The sequence below is a fragment of the Phyllopteryx taeniolatus genome, chromosome 15 (assembly GCF_024500385.1).
Source record: "Phyllopteryx taeniolatus isolate TA_2022b chromosome 15, UOR_Ptae_1.2, whole genome shotgun sequence".
Lineage (NCBI taxonomy): Eukaryota > Metazoa > Chordata > Actinopteri > Syngnathiformes > Syngnathidae > Phyllopteryx > Phyllopteryx taeniolatus.
The window spans coordinates 19517232-19541230 of record NC_084516.1 but is presented as its reverse complement, the minus strand read 5'-3'; the positions used below and the strand labels follow the sequence as shown (position 1 = coordinate 19541230).

The window sequence follows — 23999 nt, the reverse complement described above, 5'->3', positions numbered from 1 at the left end:
TTCATGTTCAAATTGATGACCCTTATTGTTTTTTTTGCAAATATTATCACATTTTGAATTTGATGCCTGACACACATCCCAATAAAGCTGGCACAGGGGGAAACAAAAGACTGATGGAAAGATTCCACGGGTGAACAGGTTCATTGGAAACAGGTGAGTGTCATGATTGGCTATAAAAGGAGCATGGAGCGAGGTTCACCAGTTTGCGAGCCACTGTGTGAGCAAATCGTCTGTTTAGGAACATTCCTCAATGTGCAATTGCAAGGAATCTAGAGATTGAATCAGCTACGGTATCAGAATGGATAAAAAATCTCTGCACGTAAGCAGCGAGGCCAAAAACCAACATTGAGCTTCCATCCCTCAGGCGGCATCATTGTGGAAAGGATATTCCCACGTGGCCTCAGGAACACTTCAGAAAACCATTGTCAGTTAGTAACACAGTTCGTCACTACATGTACCTGTACATCAAGCAAGAATTCCGCATACAAAGCTTTTATAGTTCGTGCTCTTGGTTCTCAAACTAGTGGTAAACATATGCCCCTGTCCCAGCTTTAAATTACAATCTTAAAAGTGTCTTGCTAGCGCTTGTCCGTGTGGTCTAAAACAAATGAGAGTCTGTACAGCAATGAAGGTAATGGCCATGGCCATTTTGGCAAAGCAAATGGGAGATAGTCATGAAGTTTGGATGGGGCCACGCCAATGAGTGGTCGCTAACTTAAATTTGTCTGTGCACAGACGTTGTGACCCACACCTTTCAAACTTTATCATCTGGAGAAAGCCTACCTCTTGCTATCACCTCTGAAATATGTTTTCATGGCGCACATCCAGCACACCTCACGTGAATAGATCACATGCTGCTGTCGTCATGGTGACGGCAACTTAAATTTGTCTGTGCACAGACGTTGTGACCCACACCTTTCAAACTTTATCATCTGGAGAAAGCCTACCTCTTGCTATCACCTCTGAAATATGTTTTCATGGCGCACATCCAGCACACCTCACGTGAATAGATCACATGCTGCTGTCGTCATGGTGACGGCCTCGTGCGATACCCGAGTCGGGCACTGGCGGAGAGCCGAGACCGAACGAGAATGAAATGACTGCGGGGAGGAAACCGCTGTAGAGGCCACAGAAAGTCATTTGTTTTCCATCATGCCGAGAAGAAGGGATTTGTCAACAGATGACGGTAAAGTGGATGAGCGCTTCTGCACCTCAAATGCGATGCGATGCACTGTGCTACTGGTGTGCCAGCTTGGCTTTGTTTTGAACTCAAGAATGACTAGTTTAACACACGAGTTCAACTTGATGACAGAAATATGACGCCGGTACGTTTTGATTCTTTTTTTTTTTAACCGTTATGCACCTTGATCAAAGTTTGGCATGCAAAGTAAGCCGAAATGAAATCTATTGTTTTACATCATATGTTATTAACTGGATAACTGGGCCATATTAAGAGCATTTTTTTCTTTGAATTAAATGGGAAAATTGTGACTCGTGACAAACTTTATCTCGGTCAGTACTGTTCATGAATATTTTATTCGTATCACTGTACAAGGCGCAACGTTGTACGTGGCTAATGTGCCTGCCTCACAGTCGGGAGGCTCGTGGTTCAAATCTTGGCTTGTTGCTTCATGTGCAGAGTTCCTCCAGTGCGTGCAAGGGTTTTATAGATTTGCTTCCTCCCATGTTCCAGAAACATGCACATGAGGTCGATTGATGAGTCTGAACTGTCCATAGATGTGAGACAGAAGTGCCAACCACTAGTCCAGCGTGCCGCCCATCTCTATCACACTATCAAACCAGAACTTTGTTGTGCTTTAGAAAAAAGAAAAGAAAAAAAAGCAGGACCCGCTACAACATGCAAAGCAGTCAATTACATGTTGTGTGTTGTATTTGCTTATCACACAGTTGGGATCGATATGGAAGATGAAGTCAGTGACAGTGACGGTAAGTCAGTCACAATATTTCATGTACCCGTCATGTACACCGGTCTGACATCTATCGACTTCCTCGACCGCTGTCCATCTCATCATCTCTCATTACAGACGGTGCAACAAGGAGGCGAGGGAACAGGAGGCGAGCAGCTGGAAGAGCCCGTGGCAAAAAAACAGCCAGCGAGGGTGAGGAAAATGAAGAGGAGGCCGATGAGGCTCCGAGGACAAGAAGAGGGGCGAATACCAAGAAACGTCGAGGTGATGATGATGAGGAGGAGGAGGATGGAAGTGAGGACGAGGGCGCCAAGAAAAAGAAGCGAGGGGGCACGGCCAATAAGCAAAAAGGAGGCAAAACCTTGGAAAGTGAGGAGGAAGGCAGTGAGGAGCAGAAAGGAAAGAAGGGGAAAAATGGAGGACGAATGAAAGGGGGAAAGGAGGAGGATGGTAGTAAAGGCAAGAAGGGAGACGCCAAAGGAAAAGACAAAGACAAGAAAAAGAAGAAGACGAAGAAGAAGGAAGAAAGGTAGGCTGAATATCCATCCGTTTTATGACGCACTTGTCGTCAGTAGGTTTGCTCCAGGGCCAGTCGCCATACCATCGCGGGCGCAGGGCGCATCTAGACAAACAACCATTCAAAGTCACATTCGCACCTAAGGAATAATGAACCCGACGTGCATGTTTTCGCAATGTGCGAGGAACCCCACACAAGGACTGAACTGAGCCTTAAACAATCGGTCGCAATTTAGCGAGATTCTGTAAGAGTGGAAAAGCGGAAAAATACAAAGAATTAAGAATATTCAAGTACGTGTTAAGGGGAAGTCTGGAACTCCGAGTATACATAACGACCCACACTTCCCAGTAAAAATTCAGAAAACCATAACCTCATAACCTGCTGCTTCCGCGTCTCCATCGATCCTCAGTTCATCGGATTCCACCTCGAGCTCCGGTGACGGTGAGGAATCCTTGTCCGAGGGAGAGATGGCCGTGCTGATGGAGGAGGTGGAGGAGAAGAAGAAACTGATATCCACCATCAGGAACAAACCGTGGAGGATGAAGAGGCGACTCACACACCTGAAGTAATGTCCTGCTGGAGGTCATGACAATAATTGGCTTATAGATCATTTCTCCCTCTTAAATACACATCCGTCAACTTGTCCTCATTAGGGTCACGGGTGAGATGGAGCCGATGCCAGCTGATTTTGAGCGAGAGGCTGCTTACATATAGAAAAAGAACCATTCGCCCTCACGTTTACACCTGTGGACAGTTTAAAGCTTTCAATTAACTGGGAGGAAGTTGGCATACACAGAATTCCCCCCCCAAAGTTGGCTAATTTCCCCATTGTTGGACTAATAAAGGTTATCTTAGCTTAAAACCCACGTGAAAATATCATGCGAACTTCACACAGGAAGGCCAGAGTCGAGACATGGCACACAATCAAAGAAATATTACTCATCGCTTCAACTAGTTTGAGATTCCAATGTTCACTCAGTGTTTCTTTGTGTTTTGTGAGTGAATGTTATAAACGTGAATGTTGACTGATGTTAAATTAATAGTTAACCGGCGTTTCCATCCTCTGTGCGTCCTCGCAGAGAAGCTCAAGATTTTGTGGATAAGTTTGAAGGTGCCCTTGGCAAAGGAAAAGGCAGGAAGTGGTATGCCTACAAAGTAATGATGACAAAGGTCGGTTCCAAAAATTTCTGTAGTCCTTTACTCATTGTGCGTGCATGTGTTTCGCCTCATAATAATATTTGTATTTTGTCAAGAAATGGATTAAGTTCCAGAGAGACTTTGACAATTTCAAAACAGCCTGTATTCCCTGGGAGAGGAAGATCAAAGAGGTGGAAAGTGAGTTTTGGTTACTGCTCAATTTGCCATTTGACAACTTAGCAGTGCAAATAAGAAACTCCTTTTGATGTCCTCAGGTCACTTTGGGTCATCTGTAGCTTCCTACTTCATCTTCCTGCGCTGGATGTACGGGATGAACCTCGTCATGTTCGGTTTCACTTTTGGACTGGTGGTCATTCCTGAGGTGAAGTAATAGTCATTACAATGCCAATGGCATTCTTATATATATATATATATACACTTGAGTACCATAAGCGTAGCATACAGACAAGTCATTAGTATAGAACAATGATTCCCAAACACATAAAAGTGTGCCATAAAAGATCATCCAGTATTTGTTCAGGAAATAAGCCACTGGAAACTTTTTTTCCCTTTTATATTCATGAAAATTCTAGTATATTTACTGCCGACATTGTTCACCTAGCTAGCTACACCAGTAATATAAAGTGACAGGCAGAAGAATGAAATGGCAGAAGCTCCAATTCACTTGTGTTGCCATCCACACAGTGCAGACTAATTGAACTAAACAGGCCCAGATTTCACAGTGAGAAAGTCAAAGTGTGACTCAATTGAAACAAGATCATTATTTCATTATGTATACTTTTTTGGTGACATTTGCTGGTGTTCTGTGAGATTTCTCAAATGTAAAAAATGTGACTTGACTCAATAATGATTGGGAAACAAACTGTACAACAAACAACAAACTGTAACAATAACCCTAAAAGAAAAGAAAAGTGTGCATTCATTTTTTTTCCTAGTATTATAAAAATCACATTTGTTTTTCTTCCTTCATAATCCAGGTTCTTATGGGCCTTCCCTATGGGTCCATTCCCAGAAAAACTGTTCCCAGAGCAGAGCAGGCTACCGCTCAAGACTACTCTGTCCTCATGGACTTCAACGTAAGTTTGAGTTCGGATTTTGACAAAATAAAAAGTCATCTGTTTAAATATCTCGTCACCTATGGTGTCGTGATCCATTTGCCTGACTTACGCGAAAGGCAACGTGGCTTCGGTTCCCACTCAGTGACGGTGTGAATGTGAGCGTTAATGGTCGTCAGACCCCACGTGTCCGATGACTGACTCATTAGGGTCGTGGATGAGGTCAAGCCTAGCCACAGACAAACAGACAACCATTGGCCATCACATTCACATTCAGGCAATCAAAAGTCTTCAATTCAACTTTCTTATTGTTTATATAATCCATTTAGTTGTCTTGCAGAGCAATGTAATTGACAGTTGTTTTAAGTTTTATTTAAGTGCTATTTAAATACATTTACTTTGGTTGAATCAATAAAAACAGATGAATCACTTCTCTAATTTAGTAACAATGCCATATGAGCATAATTGTATCATTCATTGGATCCAAAGGCATAGAGATTTCCCTATGACTAGTACTAAAAAATATCAATTGGTATGATTCCTCATTTTATTTATTTATGTATCTATTTTTAATTTAGTGTCGGTTCAGTTCTTGTTCATTGACGATGTGAATGTGAGTGTGAATGACTGTCTATACCGTACGTGTCCCACGATTGACTGGCGACGAGTCCAGTGCTCTGTTTTTTTTTGCCCACAGTCAGCTGCGATAGGAAATGGTTGGATTAAATGTCATTCAAAAGTTACTTACCAATTTCACGCAATATTGGGGTTGCCTCCATCCATGCGTTTTAGGCATCTTTGTAAAAGCTTGTAATGGATTCTCTTAGATTGTGCAAGGGATTATAATGGAGGAGCTACATGTACTTTCAAGAAATGTAAAGTAGATAGGTTAAGTGATATGTACCGTACCTCACATTTTTCATGTACATACAGGCATTATTTTCCTAAAGCATCATGGCTAAAATTAAAACAGACAGTTCTGTAAGGAAAGAGGAATGAAAATATTTTCTTTCCTCAGGGATACTGCAAGTACTCCGTCCTGTTCTATGGCTATTACAACAGTCAGAGGACCATTGGTTTGCTGAAGTTTAGGCTCCCTCTGGCCTACCTCATGGTTGGGATTGGAACATTTGGCTACAGCTTGATGGTCGTCATCCGCACGTGAGTCGTGCAGTCAGATTGGATGGTCCTTGTGTGCTGAGAATCAAATGAACTAAAAAGACATAAACCAATTGTGTTATGATTTTGCTGTCACATTATTCAAACTACAGTATTGAGATCAGTTGTATATGCATGTCACAAACACATCATATCCCATCTACCATCATTTCTCATGTATAATGCGCACCCATGTATAATGCGCACCCCCTAAATTGACCTCAAAATTCTGGAAAACCCTTCTAACTCTGTATAATGCATTCTTACAATGCATGATTTTGCTTCTACCCATATGATCAAAACATGACGTTTTTTTTCAAAGAATTATTCCAAAGTTAAGCACATTTATTTTTACCGTGTAATACTTATTTACTTCCTCTTATTTTGGAAATTCACAGCCCTACTTTTATTTGTTTTATTTAGTAAATGAGATAAGACACAGTTGTGCTCATATGTTTGATTACCAGGCAGAATTTTTAAGATGGGTACAATTCTTTAAAGAAAACATGAAGGGCTAGGCGAAACACATTTTATTTTATTTGAATGGGATTCAAATTAAACTGTCAAGCATTTCAGAAAAGCATTATCATTAAACAAAACATAACCACAAAGAAATAAATGATGGTTGTTGTTTAGTCATATTTAAAAAAAAACAACAATATTTCACAAATTCTGCCAGGGTATGTAAACTTATGAGCACAACTGTATATACAGTATATGTACGTACATACGTACATGCGTACCCCTGTCATATTGGAATGAAAGTGTAGGGTACACCTTTCTCATAACCTCTAGGTGGGGGTGACATTGGAATAAAATTGTACAGCTTTTTCATAACCTCTGGATGGCGGCATACATTTATAAAGTGGGAACGTTTTTTTTTCTTTTTTCCCCCCCGTTTTCCCCTATACCTATGTATAATGTGCACTATTGACTTGACAATATTTTTGGGGAAAAATGCACATTATACACAAGAAATTACGTTATTTGTTTCATTATTCAGAATGGCAAAGAATGCAGACCTAGGTGGTGGTGATGGAGAGGATGGGGAGTTCACCTTTGCCTGGAAGATGTTCACCAGCTGGGATTATCTAATTGGAAATGCAGAGACTGCGGACAACAAGTATGCATCCATCACCACCAGCTTCAAGGTAATCATGGCAAGCCCATTCAATGAATGTGATATACTGTACATACAGAATATGTGTAACTGCGTCTGCTAATCCTCTGCAAGATCAGGAGTCCATTGTGGATGAGCAAGAGAACCAGAAAGATGAGAACATTCATCTGAGGAGGTTCCTCAGGGTCCTGGCTAATGTCCTCATCACCTGCAGCCTCGGAGGAAGTGGCTACCTCATCTACTTTGTTGTGAAGAGGTCTCAAGAGTTTGCCAATAGAAACGATCTCAGCTGGTATGAGAAAAATGAGGTAATGTCAAGACAAACAACTTGACACACACACATACATGCACACAAAAAAATGATTGGTCAACTAGTTGACAACTCGACTTTACTACTCCGAAGTACGCACATAGGGTAAAAAGTGTGTGTGGGGGGGGGGCACAAGGCTCCAGTGCCACAAAATCATATTCAGTCTACTCTCATCTAAATCAATTATTAGTATCCTTGATGATTACCTATCCATTGGGATTACATTTTGATTGCCATAATTTGTTTGATTGCCATGGAAAATTATGTACAATATGTCACCAGCAAATCAGATAAAGTTCTTTCTTTCTTTCTTTCTTTCTTTCTTTCTTTCTTTCTTTTTCCAGTTGGAGATCATCATGTCTCTGCTGGGCCTTCTGTGTCCTCCTCTGTTTGAGACCATTGCCGAGCTCGAGGACTACCATCCTCGGATCGCCCTCAAGTGGCAGCTGGGACGCATCTTTGCTCTTTTGCTGGGAAACCTCTACACGTTCCTGTTTGCCCTCTTTGACGAAGTCAACACCAAGGTGTGTGTGTGTCTGCACTCTTGCTCCGTATTAGAGGTGATTCTTCAGCAGCCAGGCTTCTTCTCGAACAGCTCTAACGCTATTTCACTAATCCCACCGCACCCTCTCTTTACCATTTAGCTGGAAGAAGAGGAGTCCATAAAGAACGCAACCATATTGGCTCTGAAGGAATACTACGCCAACTACACCCGCCTGGTCAATGACACAGAGGCCACCCCACCCCCCATGAGCCCCGCTGATGTCATCAGAGGACCTTGCTGGGAGACTGCTGTTGGTATAGTAAGAACATATTTTTTCACTGGATACTTCATGAGGCACGCCTTAACAATCTATTAAGGTTCAACGTGTTTCTGATATTCATCTTATTTTATTTAGCGATTTCAAGCGACAAAATGCAGTTTTCAAACTGCTATCCATATTTCAAAGTATCCTCATTGCAGTCCCTGGCCTCACCCTTTTGAATCTCGACCCCAAGGAATATACCCAGCTCGCTAAACTTGGACGACAAAAAAGAACCAGGAAGAGGTTCATCACGCTCGCCAGGCCGCCTCAGGGCACATCTTGGTCGGCCGGGCTAGCGCACAACATTACACGGAATGTAATGTATTTTTTTGGAATGCAAAATCATTTAAAAAATATATGAGAGGTGATCAACTTACCTGACGACTCGGTGAGAACAGTGACATGATATACGCGGTGGTTTTCCACGTTCAGCCATGCAGCCATCTGCGTATAGGACATACACCACCGTTATATATCTTTACCCTCGTTTAGGGGTTAAACTCATTGGTCGAGGATTGAAGCATCGACTTTACTACTCTTCATTGACGGTTAGACGTCAGATATGTTAGACATTGACGTCGACTGGTCGCCAATCACGTGGTTCTGCAATTTGCATGAACAACATGGACAACTGGAAGGCAGCTGGTAAGGAGGGGGGAACGGTCATCTCAGCAGACGAGCGGCAGTGTCTTCACTTTGTGTTAATATTTTACAAAAAAAAATGAGACCGCTAGACACAGTCACCCTCAAAGACTACAATAGCACAAGCTCTATGCCCGGGCATCAGAAGAGGCACCCGCTGCTCAAAAACATGCTAAATCCTGGAGAGGTGGAATGCTCATGTCAGTCAATGTATGCTAGGTAAATATACATTATTGCGGTGTAAAGTATTCCCTTCTCCTGTGATGTCCTGTATATTTTTTTTAAATCAGGGTACTGCAGCGACTGTCTGAAGTTGTGTTTTGTGCGTTACGGTTAGAGTTTTTCAATTCTCTACATTTTGTAAGCCCTTGAAAGCAGCCTGAATTTGACTGGATGAGCATGTCTTGGGGGCGGGAGTAACTGGGAAGAGTCCGCGAGCTTGTGTGTCTCTGTGCGTGCAATGGGTGTGTGCAAATGAGTGACAGGCTATTTGGTCACGCCTCCTGTCTCTACTCTCTCTGATTCTTGTCCCGTTCTGCCTAGTTGTAAATTATAACTACAATAAATGAGAGGCATTAGATCAGCGAGGGATGACTTTTCAAAATATAATTTCATTATTATTCTACTGTCAGGCCATACAAACAATTTTAACATGACAGAAAGTGTTTTTTGTTTTTTTTTTAAACTGCAAACTCTACCTTTAAGAAGAGCACATATTCCTCAGCTCTCAGTATGATGTAGTCAAAAAGCTACAGGACTGTAAATAAATAAACATGTTGATGACTAAATGCAACAACAAAGACTGAACCTTATTCGTTGACATTTATGCCATCACTATTTATTGGACATCAGGTGTAGCTAATGGATTGTCTGGAATCCAAAAACTGGTCCTATCTGTAACCCCTAAAGGAGGGTATGTACATTACACATTAAACGCAACGCTAATCGGGCTGGATTCAAAGTGAGCAAAGGTCAGATTATCGGCTGTCTCGTGAAAATCATCCCGACCGATCATATTGCGGTGCGACAATTGGAAACGTTAAACCCGTTTAATATTCCCAGATGCAAATCCTTTTGTATATGCTCAACATTGACCATACAGAGCCACCGACTCTGAGATTGTTCGGTTAAACAGAACAATAGCCAATTAAGAAGCGGGAGAGACATCGTTGGACAAACACTAACTGCTCTACAGTATTTGTGTCCTGCAAGCTTAGAAATGTCCTCAAATTCGCAATCCCTCCACTCTCTCCTTCAACAAAAACATTAGCATCAGGTTACATTCAAATATATTAGAAAACATGGCATAAAGTAGTTCTTGGTCTTTCGAACTAAGAATTTTAGGAAACCATGAAATACTTAATTCTCATCGGCACTGTATTTTGTTTCATTAAAAAAAAAAAATGCATATGTTGTAGGAGTTTGTGAAGCTGACCGTATCGGACATCCAAGTCACCTACCTGACCATCCTGATTGGTGACTTTGCGAGAGCTGTCATTGTGCGCTTCCTCAACTACTGCTGGTGCTGGGACCTGGAGGCCGGATTTGTAAGTCTCCATGCGAGACCTATAAGTGGTTCATCTACAAAGTAGAAAACAACTTATTACTCAAATAGCTTTGAGTGCATGCTTTAATTTCCACTGTTTAGTTTCAAAAGCACATACTCACATTATACATTGAGACAAATGACAGTGTTGGCAATACTGTACGTTGTTATATTAATTTGGCATATACCGTCTGATTTAGAAGTGTTTGATTGACACTGACAGAGAGGTAATAATCTAACTGCACTAATATGAGTTAATATTCTGGTGTCCGCATCTTTCAATTAGTGCTTATCAAATGTGTTATTGCCCACCTGTCATAAAAAGGAGACCATCTGACATCATGAAATGCTTTAATGCAGACTCCTTCTATTTCAGTGAAGTTGACATTTTAGCATTTGAGAAGGCAGGAACAATTTCAAACTCAATACACTTTTGTATATACACATTTTAGCCACCTCACAGGAAGTCAAAAATGGATCAAGCATAGATACACAGCCACTAATAATATGTTTATTTCATTTTGATTTCTATTTTGTGTTTCTCAGAATTCAAGTGAAAACTGTATATTTGAAAAGTCATTAATAGCAGTAATAATAATAACATTTTACGGTTTAAGAGCATCTACATACTGGAGTATGAGCCATTACAGACTTGTATGTACAATATTTTTACCATAGTCTCTTTCCATTTTAGCCATCATACGGAGAGTTTGACATCAGCGGTAATGTTTTGGGACTTGTCTTCAATCAAGGCATGATCTGGTATGAACTTCTCTGATGCTACACATTTGGGAACATAATAATGGGATGTACTACGACAACACTTTTCTGTGGTTATCCCTTAGAATGTACAAGTATTGCAGTGAGTGTAAATGGCCTTAATAGGCTCGATGGCTCACTAAGACCGATTCAATGGATTTAGATGGCCTGTATACATTTGGCCTACGGAAGTGACACCAATAGGAGTGACACTCGATTGGCAGCGACTGGAGAGCGAGGTGTTTTCATTTCTGCAGTGGCTCTTGTTTGAATGAATCGATTGAATTCGTGGGAATGTTTTAGGATGGGGGCATTTTATGCTCCCGGCCTGGTTGGCATCAACGTGCTCCGCCTGCTCACGTCCATGTACTATCAGTGTTGGGCCGTGATGGCAACCAACGTCCCTCATGAGCGAGTCTTCAAGGCTTCCAAGTCCAACAACTTCTACATGGGTCTGCTGCTCCTCATCCTCTTCCTCAGTTTGTTGCCTGTGGTCTACACCATCATGACCCTCCCACCCTCCTTTGATTGCGGCCCCTTCAGGTAACGCATACAAAAAGTAAACCTGCTCTGAATATGACCTTGTGGATATTTCATGTATTAACGCTTCTGAATTTTGAAGTGGGAAGGCAAAGATGTTTGATGTGATCATTGAGACGATCAACCTGGACCTGCCAGCCTTTATGGGGACACTGTTGAGTTATGTAGCCAACCCAGGCCTCATCATACCAGCCGTTTTGCTCATGGTGTGAGTACAAAGGCCCTCAAATACACAAACATATCGTGCCTTTGCTGTCACTGAGAATCAGCAAAAATGTCTTTTTTTCTTCTCCAGCCTTGCCATCTACTATTTGAACTCCGTTTCGGAGGCGTACAAAACCTCCAACCTGGATCTGAAGAAGAAGATGCAGATGGTAAATGGAGAAAACTATAGTAAACACACTGGGCGTTGTATATGTCCTTCTATTGCTTCTTTATGTAAAAATGACTGGTGTGAAAAGACAACAAACAACAAACCCAGCAGTTTGCCAACATTTTTGCATATGCAGTATTGTATCTATTTTATGTGTTGCATTGATTAAATGGAGTAAAATCAATGGTTGAAGGTGAGCGACATTGTACTACACCGACCACTACTACTGCTGCTGCTGCTGCTGCTGCTACTAGTACTACAACAACTAATACAAACACTCCTTTATGGACTAGTAGTACATGGTGTTTCAGTAAGGAATATTTATATGGCAGATTTTTTTTTTCAATTCTTGCTTTTCGTACTGCATGTTTGAAGTAAAAAGTTCAATTAATCAATCAACAAAAATAAGAAAATACAATATGTAGACTTTAAAAATACAATAGAAATGCAATAAAATAATGCAATAAAAGATTTCAAATGTTGTACCAGTACCATTGACCAGTGCCATTAACGGAAGGCCATAAGGTAAAATGAATGGAATGGGTTCAAGGAGACAGCTGTATTTTCACCTCCAAACTTATGCAGCTTTGAGACCAAAGCGCAGTAATGCTGCCCAAAGAGGGTGGACTGAGCTCAGTTGAACACAATAACCAGAATACTACGGTAGTTTGGTAGTTTGGTGCAACTTTGCATCTTTGTTTTGATTCATTCATTTCCTGCAATGATCCACACCTGCTCCACCTCTCCCCTGCTTTTCTGTCACACTATGACTAGGCTCGCGATGAAGAAAAGAACCGGAGGAACAACACAGACAGCACCAACGAGGTTATGAAAGACTTGGAAGATCTGCTGCCAAACCGCTCTCTGGCACCCCCTGCTCCACCGCCAGAGCCTGGTTAGTAAACCTTTTTTGTTTTGTTTGTTTGTTTTTTACAAGGTACTTTTATTGTCAATTCTTCAATATGCGTAACACATACAGAGAATTGAAATTACGGTGCTGCAAACGACAGTACAGATAATAACATCAATATAAAAGCTAAATAAACTATAGTAGATACAGTTTAAAAAAGTATTAATGGAATGTGCAAATGTCAAAGGTCAGGTGACGTGTGCAACATAGCCAAGGTCAGAGAACCGAGGCGAATAAGACATTTATAAATTAGATAACAAAACCCCAATTCTGCTAAAGTGGCTGGTGCAACCCTGAGTCTGGCGTTGAGTGTGTGCGTGTGTGTGTGTGTGCGTATATTGTGTGCATCTACATGTTTGCGAGGCGTCAGAGTTCAGCTGGGCAGAGGACAGAAGTGGTAGAGGGGTCAGGGTGGGCAGAGAGTTCAGATTCCTGACAGCCTGATGAAGAAAACTGTCTTTGAGTCGGCTAGTCCTGGCCCGCGGACTTCGAAGTCTCCTGCCTGATGGCAGCAGACTGAAGAGGCCGTGTGACGGATGGGTGGCATCCCCCGCTATGCGGAGGGCTTTGCGGGTGAGGCGGGTGCTGTAAACGGCCCGCAGGGAGGGAAGAGAGCTTCCGCTGATCTTCTCAGCTGCCCACACTATGCGATGGCGGCAGGATGCGGTGCAGGCTCAGTAACGGTGAGCGGGCTGATTGTTAGCCAATCAGTTTGACAAGTTAAGTGTGAAATGTTGGCTGGTCAATAGAGGGCACTAGGGTGCCGCGACACCACTGCTGAGTCACTTTGAAATTGACAAAAGTAGATGAAAGAAAGAAAATAAGACTTTGAAAAATATTTAAATGACATTTATATCTATTTTTAGATGAGTAGGATAGTATACACTTAATGATGAGTCAAATGTATTTGTTTATCGCTGTTGTCTCATTTCATGACGTCACTTCTGGTTTAAGGCGCTGCGATGTTTGCAGTTAACTCTCGTTGAATTGTGACATCCAAGGTGTCACGTGTGGGAAGTAGCTGGACCCAAGAGCAGGCGGAGGCTGATGTAAAATGGGGAACAGTTTATTGAGCAAAGGTTGTGGAGGTGGTCCTGGATGTGTTGGCAGGCGGAGGCGTGGACAGGTGGCAGGCGGCTGGGCAGGAATGACGTGGGTCAGGAACACTGGGAACGAGGAGACACAAGAGTTAACAAGGGAACGAGGAGTTGAGTAGGTTACCCGAGTACGGTGGGCCGGGTGATGAGGCTGATTGGAGACGGGTGCTGAAAACAGGAAAGGGGAGGGAGGAGAGAGAGAGAGAGAGAGAGAGGACGCAAAGAGCCCTCCAGGCTACTATCATAGAACTGCAGGGCAGGATAGGACACAAGGTGGGGTCCTACACAATAAGAGGTAGGGTATCAGATTCCAGCGCCATAATACAGATACAAGATAAATACGGATTGTGGAAGTCAATCAAGTCAAATCAAAGTAGATAATTAGGTTGTAATTGCAGAAAAATAAGTCTGAGATTTTTAGGACAATACTGTGTATTCAAAGAACATTCCTAAATTAAATATTTAGAACTAAATATGTTAAGTAACTCATTTACTTGTAAAGAAAAGCTTTACCAAAAAGAACAATCTTTATTGGAATTATTGTGCCTGCCATGTGTTTTATCTTGTGGAAATGGAATGTGCTTGGATCTTTGTGCATCCCCTTGTATGACATGTCATGTTCATGACAATAAAAGATGATTCTTCTTCTTCTTCTTCTTCTTCTTCTTCTTCTTCTTCTTGATAAACAGAAAAGACATCAGATCCAAAGCCAATGAAAACGAAACCTGGGGCAGCTGGAAAAGGTGTGCACCTTCAGAGAGATGTGGCACTTGCAGCTTCCAATCCTGCCACTCGAGGGCCAGTAGTCCAAGCACCTGGACCGAGAGGACCGGGACCAATGTCCGGTCCTGGCCGAGGCCGTGGGAGAGGACCCCCGCCGAGATGATGGCAGCATCACCGTCATGTAGGCTCATAATGCCTTCGTTGTTACCGCTTGATAGATTTTGATATGAACTGTGGAATTAGACTCTGAGGGATGGCAACTTGGCCCCCTTTACTTTTAGTCTGTCAAAACAATAATGTGTTGTCATTTCTGATAATGATCCACTTTTCTGCTCCAATATGAACATGTCCAATTTGTATTAGCATGCATAACCAATTGTGGCTTGGAAGTCCATACCTATTTGTTCTAACTTAGTAAACAAAGAATAAATCACATGCCACCAGTATTACAACTGTCACTGCAATGCAGGACCTTTCATGCATCTCTTCTTTTAATAGCCACCGTTTAAATGAAATAAAAACAGAGGATGCTATTTCTGAATGGCTTTGTTGGATTTTTTTGGGGGGAGAGATTTTTCCTGCTTAGTATCTTATCTATGATCCAACCAGCCTATTCCAGGCTTCAGGCAAAAGTTGGACAACACCCTGAACTGGTCGCCAGTCAGTCACAGGGCACATATACCCTAGCGAGGATAAGCGGTACGGACGGTGAATGATGAAGAAATCACGTTTGCAACTAATGGCTATTCCGTGCCTTACATTTCCACTCTTGGCATTCATACATCCAGCCCTTTTGTACACCGCTTGTCTTGAATAAGGTTGTGTGTAACTGTAGCTCGTCCAAGTTGGCTTTGAGTGAGCCGTGAGATACACCCCGGAGTAGTGACCGGTCAAGTCCAGTATTTGGAATATCTCTGTTTTTCAGTTGAAGGTGACCCAAAGGTTATTGTTTCAATAATTTATAGGCCTCCAAGATACAAGAGAAAATGTATGGAGGATTCAATCTCATCGAATGACAATGACCAATGGGGTCTGTTCTTGGAACCCTCCTGTTCAGCCTATATATGCTACCCTTGGGTCAAAGTCTTCAGAACTTTAATTTTGACTCTCATATGTATGCAGATGACACATAGTTATATCTAGCAGTGTCGCCAGAGGACTACAGTTCAATTGAGGTGTTGTGTCAGTATCTAAAACAGATAAATAACTGGATGAGCCAAAGTTTTCTTCAATTAAACCACAACAAAACTGAGATCCTTGTTTTTGGCAATAAAGAAAAGAGGATTTCTGTACCTGGAAATACCTGGAGTCACTCTCTTTAAAAACCAAAGACCAAGTCCGAAACCTTGGTGTTCTAATAGATTCCGACCTGACTTTAAACAGTCATATCAAATCAATTACTAAAACTGCCTTCTACCATCTGAAGAACATATCCAGAGTGAAGGCTTGCATGTGTCAAGCAGACCAGGAGAAGCTCATCCATGCTTTTATCTCAAGTAAACTTGACTATTGTAACGGTCTTCTGACTGCACTCCCCAAAAAGAGCATTAAAACAGCTGCAGCACATTCAGAATGCTGCAGCTCGGGTTCTGACCAGAACAAAGAGGTCAGAGCTTATTACTCCAATTCAATCCAAGTCTTTACACTGACGTACAGTCAGCTTTAGAATAGATTTTAAAGTTCTGCTACTGGTCTAGAAATCACTAAACGATTTAGGTCCTGAATACATGAAAGAAATGCTAAAGGAATATAAACCCGGTAGGGCTCTGAGATCGACAGACTCGGGTCAAATAGTGGCGCACAGAGTCCAAAGCGAACATGGCGAAGCAGCATTTAGCTATTATGCTGCACACAAACGGAAGAAGTTGCCAACAGAAGTGACGTGAATGTTTGCAGGTTCCAAATTCTTGTTTTTTTCCTCATTCTTTTTAGAGCATCCACTTTTAAATGATATTTCTGGCACTGTACGCTATTTTAATTGTCCCAAAAAATTTCTCTTTCTTTCAAATGTTTATTAGCTGTTTTTTTCTTTGCTTTTAACTGCTTTTAATCATGTAAAGCACATTGAGTTCCCTTGTGTATGAAATGCGCTATATAAATACATTTGCTTTGAGTTTAACTTTGCTGACTGTGGATCGATGAGAAAAATGAAGACGATCCGGTTTTGCCACATAATACAACAGCACACTGTCATGATGGTGGTCTCAGATCAGCATTTATTTGGCATCACTTCACCAGTAAGTGTCGTACACCGACGGTTGTATGTCTAGTCGCCACTTTTGCCTGTTGAGTTGCATGTTTGTGCGAATGACACATTGTTTGATTAAAGGGTGAAGCATTTATTCACAATACAACTCTGAACAGAAGTCACCCAACCGGTCAGAGATGCAAAAACCTATGGACTGCTGGGTGTGTTGTGTTTGGAGAGAGGGTAGACGATTGGCTCATCTCGTACAGGTGACAGGAAAACCTGCATAATCATCTGTTGGGTGGAGTTACTTCGAAACTTCCTCACACCTCTCGTTTACAAAGTAGAGTGTGAACACTGTCTTTAACAGCACAGGTACGTTTGTCAGCAATAACAAATTATCTTCATTCCAACTATTTGTTGTTTTTTTTCCAGATTATTTTGGATTATCTTGCCCAGAAAAGATGTCTTTCTTCAGGAAATTCTACCAAAATATCATTCATGACAGAAACCCTGACAATGACACAATTAAAGTGAGTATCACTAGCTCGCCTGTAGACATGCAGAGCTAAACGAATGATTTGCATTTGGGGGGGACGCAAACCTCTCAGTGCCTTGTGCCTATTCTTTTAGGTTAAAGGGAAAGTGACGCCTGTGTTTTACGGAACAGTGGCCCCGTACCCCGACTTCAATGCAAGCAAAGATGCTGCAGTTCTACAGAGTGGCATTCAGAGTAAAGGTATAGGCAACCTTGCTAATCGTATTCAAAATACTGAATGGCAGGCCATAATGCAATGAATTCCAAATCTACTTTGAAGTTATTGCTCATTTTTGGCTACAAAGAAACTTGTTCCGTACACTTGCAGTCTTGACGGCGGCTTCATTAGTTACGGAAAGACGACAGCTTGTACTGAGTCGGAAAGTCTGAAAACAAATTCTGACATCGCGGTCTGCGCTCAGTACTCAAGTGGAAAGAATCCACTTCAAAACCCAAACTTTCTCATTCCATGCATTCTAGAGTTCCTGCACATTTAGTAGGATTTTAGACAAAAAGTAAGGCACTGCAATCGATTAAAAAAAGAATTAATAATAACAATTTTTAAAAAATGCTGGATTTTATGAACAAATAAATGTCCTAATGTTGACCAGAAAATTATATATATATAATTTTTTCAATTATATGAAATCATTACATTTAGCTTGCTCTTGTGTGTCACTGTGGGAGTTTGTGCAGATGCAGAGTCGAAAAAAAATACGTTTATTAGAAAGAGTGATATCGTTCAAATAATGACCAAAGTCATTTTGAAGTTACTGTTACAATATCAATTTAAAAAATACCAATATGCTTGCTCAAACATTTTCTTTATGTGTGTAAATTCAGGTCATCGTAATCTGCAACTGGACTCTTGTTTGTTGAATTTGTCTAATGCAACCATGCTATTAGGCTAACAATAAATCATTTCGCTGACTTGAACTTGACCCCTCTGATATATATTCGAGAAAAGTAACATTTCTCTCTTGCAGGAGTGGATGAGGATGTGATCATTTCAGTCTTGGTCAAAAGAAACAATGAGCAGAGACAGAAGATCAAAGTCGTTTATGAGGCTTCCACCGGCCAGGTAGCGCTACGTTCCATCAAAGCACTGAGAATCGAGCCCACCCAACCTGTGTGAAAGTTAGCTATGTCAACCACATTTTATGTTCCCTTTTCTATAGCGCTTGTCCTCATTTGGGTGACGGGTGAGCTGGAGCCTATCTCAGCTGTTTCTGGGGCCGGGGGGGGCGGGAGGCGGGTTACACACTGGACTGGTCGCCATTGAATCGCAGGGTACAGTGTCAATGGTTGTTTGTTTTTCTATGTGCCCTGCGATTGGTTGGCAAGCAGTTGAGGGTGTACCCTGCCCCTCGCCCGAAGATAGCTGGGATAGTGAGGAGAAGCGGTTCAGAAAATGGATGGATTACTTGACTTTGCCATAAAGTCTACTCTTCTTTTCTCCATGTATTGCAGTCACTGAATCGAGCGCTGAAGTCTGCGCTCAGGTCAGATTTGGAGGACATCTCTTTGGCCTTATTGATGCCGCCAGCTCACTTTGATGCCTACTTGATCAGAGATGCGACAAAGGTTGTTATCCATGTTTTACTCAGAGAATGGAATATTTTTTACTTCCAAATCTTACCAACTTGATCTATTTTATTTGTGAATATGCAGTCATGATAAATCAAAGTACATTTACTGGAAAACACGAGAGTGCTGCTTAAGTGAAAGAAAGAACGTTCATTTACAACCAGTGTCAATGGTAGTGTAGTGTGATATTAACAAGAAATCTTTCCCTGTAACATATATATCAATACATTTTCACTTTGTCGCAACAGAGACTGGGCACAGATGAAGATGTCCTAGTAGAGGTTCTGGCAACCAGGTCAAATGAAGAGCTCCGAGAGTTGAAGAGAGTCTATAAAGAAGGTTTGACTTTTTGCTGTAGGAAGTAGCTCAAGGCGCTACAGTGGTGAGGGAAATGAGAAAACAAACCTTCTAATGTGCATAAAACAAGCCCATCGTAAGACTGCTGGTAGTAGTTCATGAAAGGCTCTTCCAAAGTTTAGGATCAGCTGACGCAAAAAGCAAAAGCCTTTCAACTTGAATACATTCAAGGAGTATCATGACACTGACACATTTGCACAGTTTTTCTGCCTGCCGTACAGAAATCTGGACTTTAACACATAATGTCAACTTAATAATGAATTTCAAATTCAACAATCATCCGTCCGAGAGTACCAAATTCTTAATCCTAACTTTACGGACAGAAAATGTGTCCTTTCGACCCCTTTTTCTGACTCAACCCGTGAATAAGAATGGGGGCGGATGAGCTGCAGAATGGGCGCTAGTCTCGCAAACAACTGCAATCACATATTATTTTGAAGAGTGTATTTGTCTGGTTTATTCAGCATTTCAACGCTGTTCTCCCTCAGAGTACGGGGATGACCTGGAGGATGTTATTAAGGATGAAACGAGGGGTGACTTCACCACAGCCCTTCTGGCTATGTTGAAGGCAAACAAAGATGAGAGCACAGAAGTTGACATGGCTCTGGCCCAAAAGGATGCAGAGGTAAAAGTGGATATTCTGCGCATGACTTCCAAGTTTATTATTCCTCCTGTGTTGTGCACCTGCAGACTCTGTTCGAAGCCGGCGAGAATACAAAAGGAGTCGAAGTCTCCGCCTTCGTCGACATCCTGACCACACGCAGCGGACCTCAACTCTCCAAAAGTAAGCGCTTGTGTGACTGAAAAGTACTGTATGTGAAAGATGCAGCCGCTATGCTTGACTCACCACATTAGACATTCTGAAGTGAACAGACAGGTGGAACCACACCCATCTTGTGTAACAGGTGGAACGTGCCTTGCAGACTAAAGAACAATGTCAATATGCAGTTAGTGAGAAGTTAACTAGTCACTGTGCGGCCCAAAAATCAATATTTCATGTTTGACTGTCTGCCCACTTTTGCCCACTAGCATTCCAGAGGTACGCCTGTGTCAGCGACATGACGCTACCTAAAGCTCTGAACGTTGAGCTGCGGGGAGACATTGAAGATTGTCTCATTGACATTGGTGAGCATGCCCTCAATGTCACTTTCCGTGACAATACAGAAGGACACGCACGCATTTCAAGTGCAATTCTTGAGTGTCGACTGGCTTTAGTATCACTTTTTGGGGGGAGACTTAAAGCCTCAGAGCAAAAGAAAAACATATTATAAGCAAATGAAATCCACATATTGGTCACAATTCTACATTTGAATGGTGATCTAACAACAATGATCTATTTTGGGTCTCATTTACAACATTGGAGTCCACTAATCTGGGAAATATTACAAATTGAAAAACAACTAAGGGAGACTATTGCACATTATATCGAACTCAAAAACAAACATACAGAAATAACGCAATACCTGAAGGTACGTCTTCTGTTCAGTAAAAAAATATTGTATTATCAATATTTGATTGATTGTGGATTACATTTTCGGGGGATTTAATTGCATGGTTGGTATGAATGAAGCCCTCCTATTGGCCTTTGAGTGCCTTCCCCCAATCTCATGTTAAATGCTCACTTTTGAGTGGCACTTTGAAGTTCCCCTACTAAACACTTCGAATGCCCGGCAAAATTATTAATGCCGGCAGCGTGTTGGCCGCCTGGTTAGCACATGTGCCTCACAGCTCTGAGGACCCAGTTTCAAATCAAATGTATGTTCTCCCGTGCCCGCGTAGGGTTTCTCCAAGTTTCCTCCCACATCCCAAAAACGTGCATGGTAGGTTGAGCGAAGACTCGAAATTGCCTGTAGGTGTGAATGGTTGTTTGTTTATATGTCCACTGCGATTGGCAAAGATAACTGGGATGGGCTCCAGCACGCCCTGGTGACCCTGGTGAGGATAAGCGATACGCAAAAGGAAGGAATGAATGTATTCATGCCAAAGTTTGATTGTCTTAGCCCCCCCTCAAACCGATGTTTAGCCTCCCCAAAATAAATTTGGGTTTCCAAAAAATATAGAGTAGTAGCGTTTGTTAAATGCAGCCTCGGCAGGTTTGTATAATATTAACAGCACTTAAAAGTACAACCGCAATGACCAACATAAAAATACAGTAGCGTCGCAGGCCTGAAAGTTAATAAATATGAGGTAGAGGTTTTATTCCTAAAAAGTATATTGAATATTATTGTAAACCATTAAAAGATTGTGCGGAGTGTGAACATGAGCACATGGACATAAACACAGCAAAATAAAATCAGAGCGCTGAAAAATGAGTCCATTAAAATGTATTGCACTTAAAAGTAAATATACCTCAAAAATATGCTAGAAACCCAGTTGTAAACAAATTGTAAAAGATTCAATGGAAATGTATTGTAATTCAAAGGTAAAAGGTGATAGCTTACTTTCTGTTGGGTTTATGATATGAGATATGATAATGATAATACATTTGTCAAGATTTTTGAGAACTGTGGAAGCAGTGATATTGGTCTGTAATTCGTCAATTGATGTTTGTCTCCATTTCTGTAGATTGCTAATTGATTTATGAACGGATGCAAAGCAAAGCTAATTTATTTATATAGCGCATTTCACGAGGTAACTCAATGTGCTTTACATGATTAAAAGCATTTTTAAAACAAAGAAAAAAAACCATTTAAAATAGAGAGGGAAAAAAAATACAAGCGCAAGAAATATCATTTCAAAGTGTTTGTTGTTTCAAAGGATGTTTTGTTTCTTTTCTGACAAGTGAAATGTGCATGGAGCACACCGGCATTCTTTGCTGAGAAGCTCCATCGAGCTATGGAGGTATGAATGAACACAACAGTAGGCTTTATTTTTGTATGATTCTTCATATGTTCTTCAATGTCACATACTGGAAGTAGATGTTGCCTGGCCCTGTGCTTTAGCATTTTTTTTGGGGGGGGGGGATTACTAATATACTCTCACAGCGCCATGGCACGTGTGAAGATACGCTGATCAGGGTGATGGTTAGCCGCTCGGAGGTCGACCTGAAGAAGATCTTGGAAGAATACAGGGCCATGTATGACTCAACGCTACAGGAGGACATACTGGTACAATCAAATATGCAACCTATCCTGCAAGGCTAAGCTGCAGTTAATTGATTGTCATGATCTTTGCATTTGGGTTCCAAAAACATTCTTTGACTGTGTTTCACAGAAAGACACAGAGCATCACTTTGAGAACATCCTCCTTGGACTGTGTGGACCGCACTGAGAAACCACCTCACTGGGATTTTAGTCAGAGGTCTTACATCTTTATATTAGTGGACATGACATCATCATTGAATTTTATTTCGTCGATGCATTAATAAAGTCGGTAACCAGTAATAATAGCAGACACGACGTAGTTTTACCATGCTGTATGTTTACTAAGACAAAAGATAAAAAGGGAGAAGATTTAAGATTGTCAATTCCTAATCAAAATGTTCATACTTTTTTATTTTTGATTTTTTTGTTCGAATCTATAAATTCTCAACATAAACTTCTTTCTCCAAAATAAAATACATTGGTTGCTGTGCACATTTATTTTTCCAAAATGAATCCTTCCATCCATCCGTCCACCTGTCCTAATGTCCTTATTAGTTTTCTGGGTGACCTGAGGGCCTATCCCAGCTGACGTGGGGCTATTATAATTGTAAAGAGAAACAAAAACTGATTTCTGCTAGAAAGCACAAAAAATGTCAAGAAAAGCCTACTAGAACAATTGAAATGGATTTGATTGGGGGTCATCAGAAGCCCCTTAAAAGCTGACACCATTGCACATAAATTTGAATATGATTAGTTATTCCTGAACACAGTCACATCCCAGTTGTGCACACTTGTGCAGCCACATTATTTCACTTGTTTATTTTTATTTACCCTCTCAAAAAGATAAACAAATTCAATTGAGCGACATGCTGTAGGTAACATTAAAGGTGGAAACAAATTGAAATGATTTATCTTGGTTTATTATTTTATACCACAAAAATCCGGCATTTGAACGGGGTGTGTCGACTTTATATCCAGTGTACGTACATGTGTATCTACTAGTGTGCTACTACATTGAAAAGCCAAATTGACTGTTTCAGCAAGGGGGCGAGCTGTGACCGTAATTCGCCTCGAACAAATTGCTCTTACGACCAAACCGTTTGTGATATTTTGGGCTGCATTCTGGTTGGAAAAAAATGTCAGAATAATCAATCCATTTTCTATACAACTGAGTAACTTCTAATTTTTTTTTTTTAAATCAGAGCATGAACGTCAAATAAAATAAAAATAAAATACGCATGTGCAAATTGAGATTTTGCTGAACAATATCATTTAATCTAAAACATAATAAAGAAAGCATTCCAAAAATAACACATTCAGGGAAATTTGCTCCAAGAAATGGTCTTTATTTATTATGTATTATTTTGTTTCCACTTGTTAAACAGCACAACAGGCTCACCAGGCAGGGATTACAAAAACAGGAACAAGGCTGAGGTGGATATAAAAAGTCTGCACACCCCTTTTCAAATCCCAGGTTTTTGTGATGTAAAAGAATTTTGACTAAAATAAATCCTTTTCAAACTTTTTTTCATTATTAACGTGGAACTTGTAAAATTCGATTGATTTATTTGTCTTTTGGAAAGGTGAGGTGAAAATAAATCTAA

General features: G+C 41.1%; 2 protein-coding genes across 5 annotated transcripts; both read left to right on the top strand.

Moving 5' to 3' along the window:
* The first annotated feature begins 928 nt into the window (after positions 1 to 928).
* On the top strand, positions 929 to 15183 carry tmc2a (transmembrane channel-like 2a). 4 transcript variants are annotated; one of them, XM_061747682.1, is made up of 20 exons: positions 929 to 1186; positions 1909 to 1947; positions 2046 to 2457; positions 2855 to 3010; positions 3525 to 3615; positions 3699 to 3780; positions 3858 to 3964; positions 4581 to 4679; positions 5677 to 5819; positions 6820 to 6967; positions 7056 to 7244; positions 7591 to 7770; positions 7891 to 8049; positions 10113 to 10241; positions 10935 to 11002; positions 11303 to 11542; positions 11622 to 11747; positions 11835 to 11913; positions 12687 to 12807; positions 14609 to 15183. In XM_061747682.1, exons 1-20 carry the CDS (start codon positions 1153 to 1155, stop codon positions 14803 to 14805), a joined length of 2799 nt encoding a protein of 932 aa, XP_061603666.1. In that variant the 5' UTR covers positions 929 to 1152; the 3' UTR covers positions 14806 to 15183. The 4 variants fall into 4 exon arrangements, with proteins under 4 accessions (XP_061603666.1, XP_061603665.1, XP_061603668.1 ...); XM_061747681.1 differs by having other exon boundaries at positions 7591 to 7806; XM_061747683.1 differs by having other exon boundaries at positions 1097 to 1325; positions 7591 to 7806.
* Positions 15184 to 17137: 1954 nt separating this feature from the next.
* On the top strand, positions 17138 to 22887 carry LOC133465042 (annexin A1-like). Its single transcript, XM_061747395.1, has 12 exons — positions 17138 to 17205; positions 17276 to 17363; positions 17464 to 17569; positions 18355 to 18449; positions 18839 to 18952; positions 19204 to 19294; positions 19801 to 19937; positions 20003 to 20096; positions 20342 to 20437; positions 22095 to 22153; positions 22297 to 22419; positions 22526 to 22887. Exons 2-12 carry the CDS (start codon positions 17295 to 17297, stop codon positions 22580 to 22582), a joined length of 1041 nt encoding a protein of 346 aa, XP_061603379.1. The 5' UTR covers positions 17138 to 17205; positions 17276 to 17294; the 3' UTR covers positions 22583 to 22887.
* The last annotated feature ends 1112 nt before the right edge of the window (positions 22888 to 23999 follow it).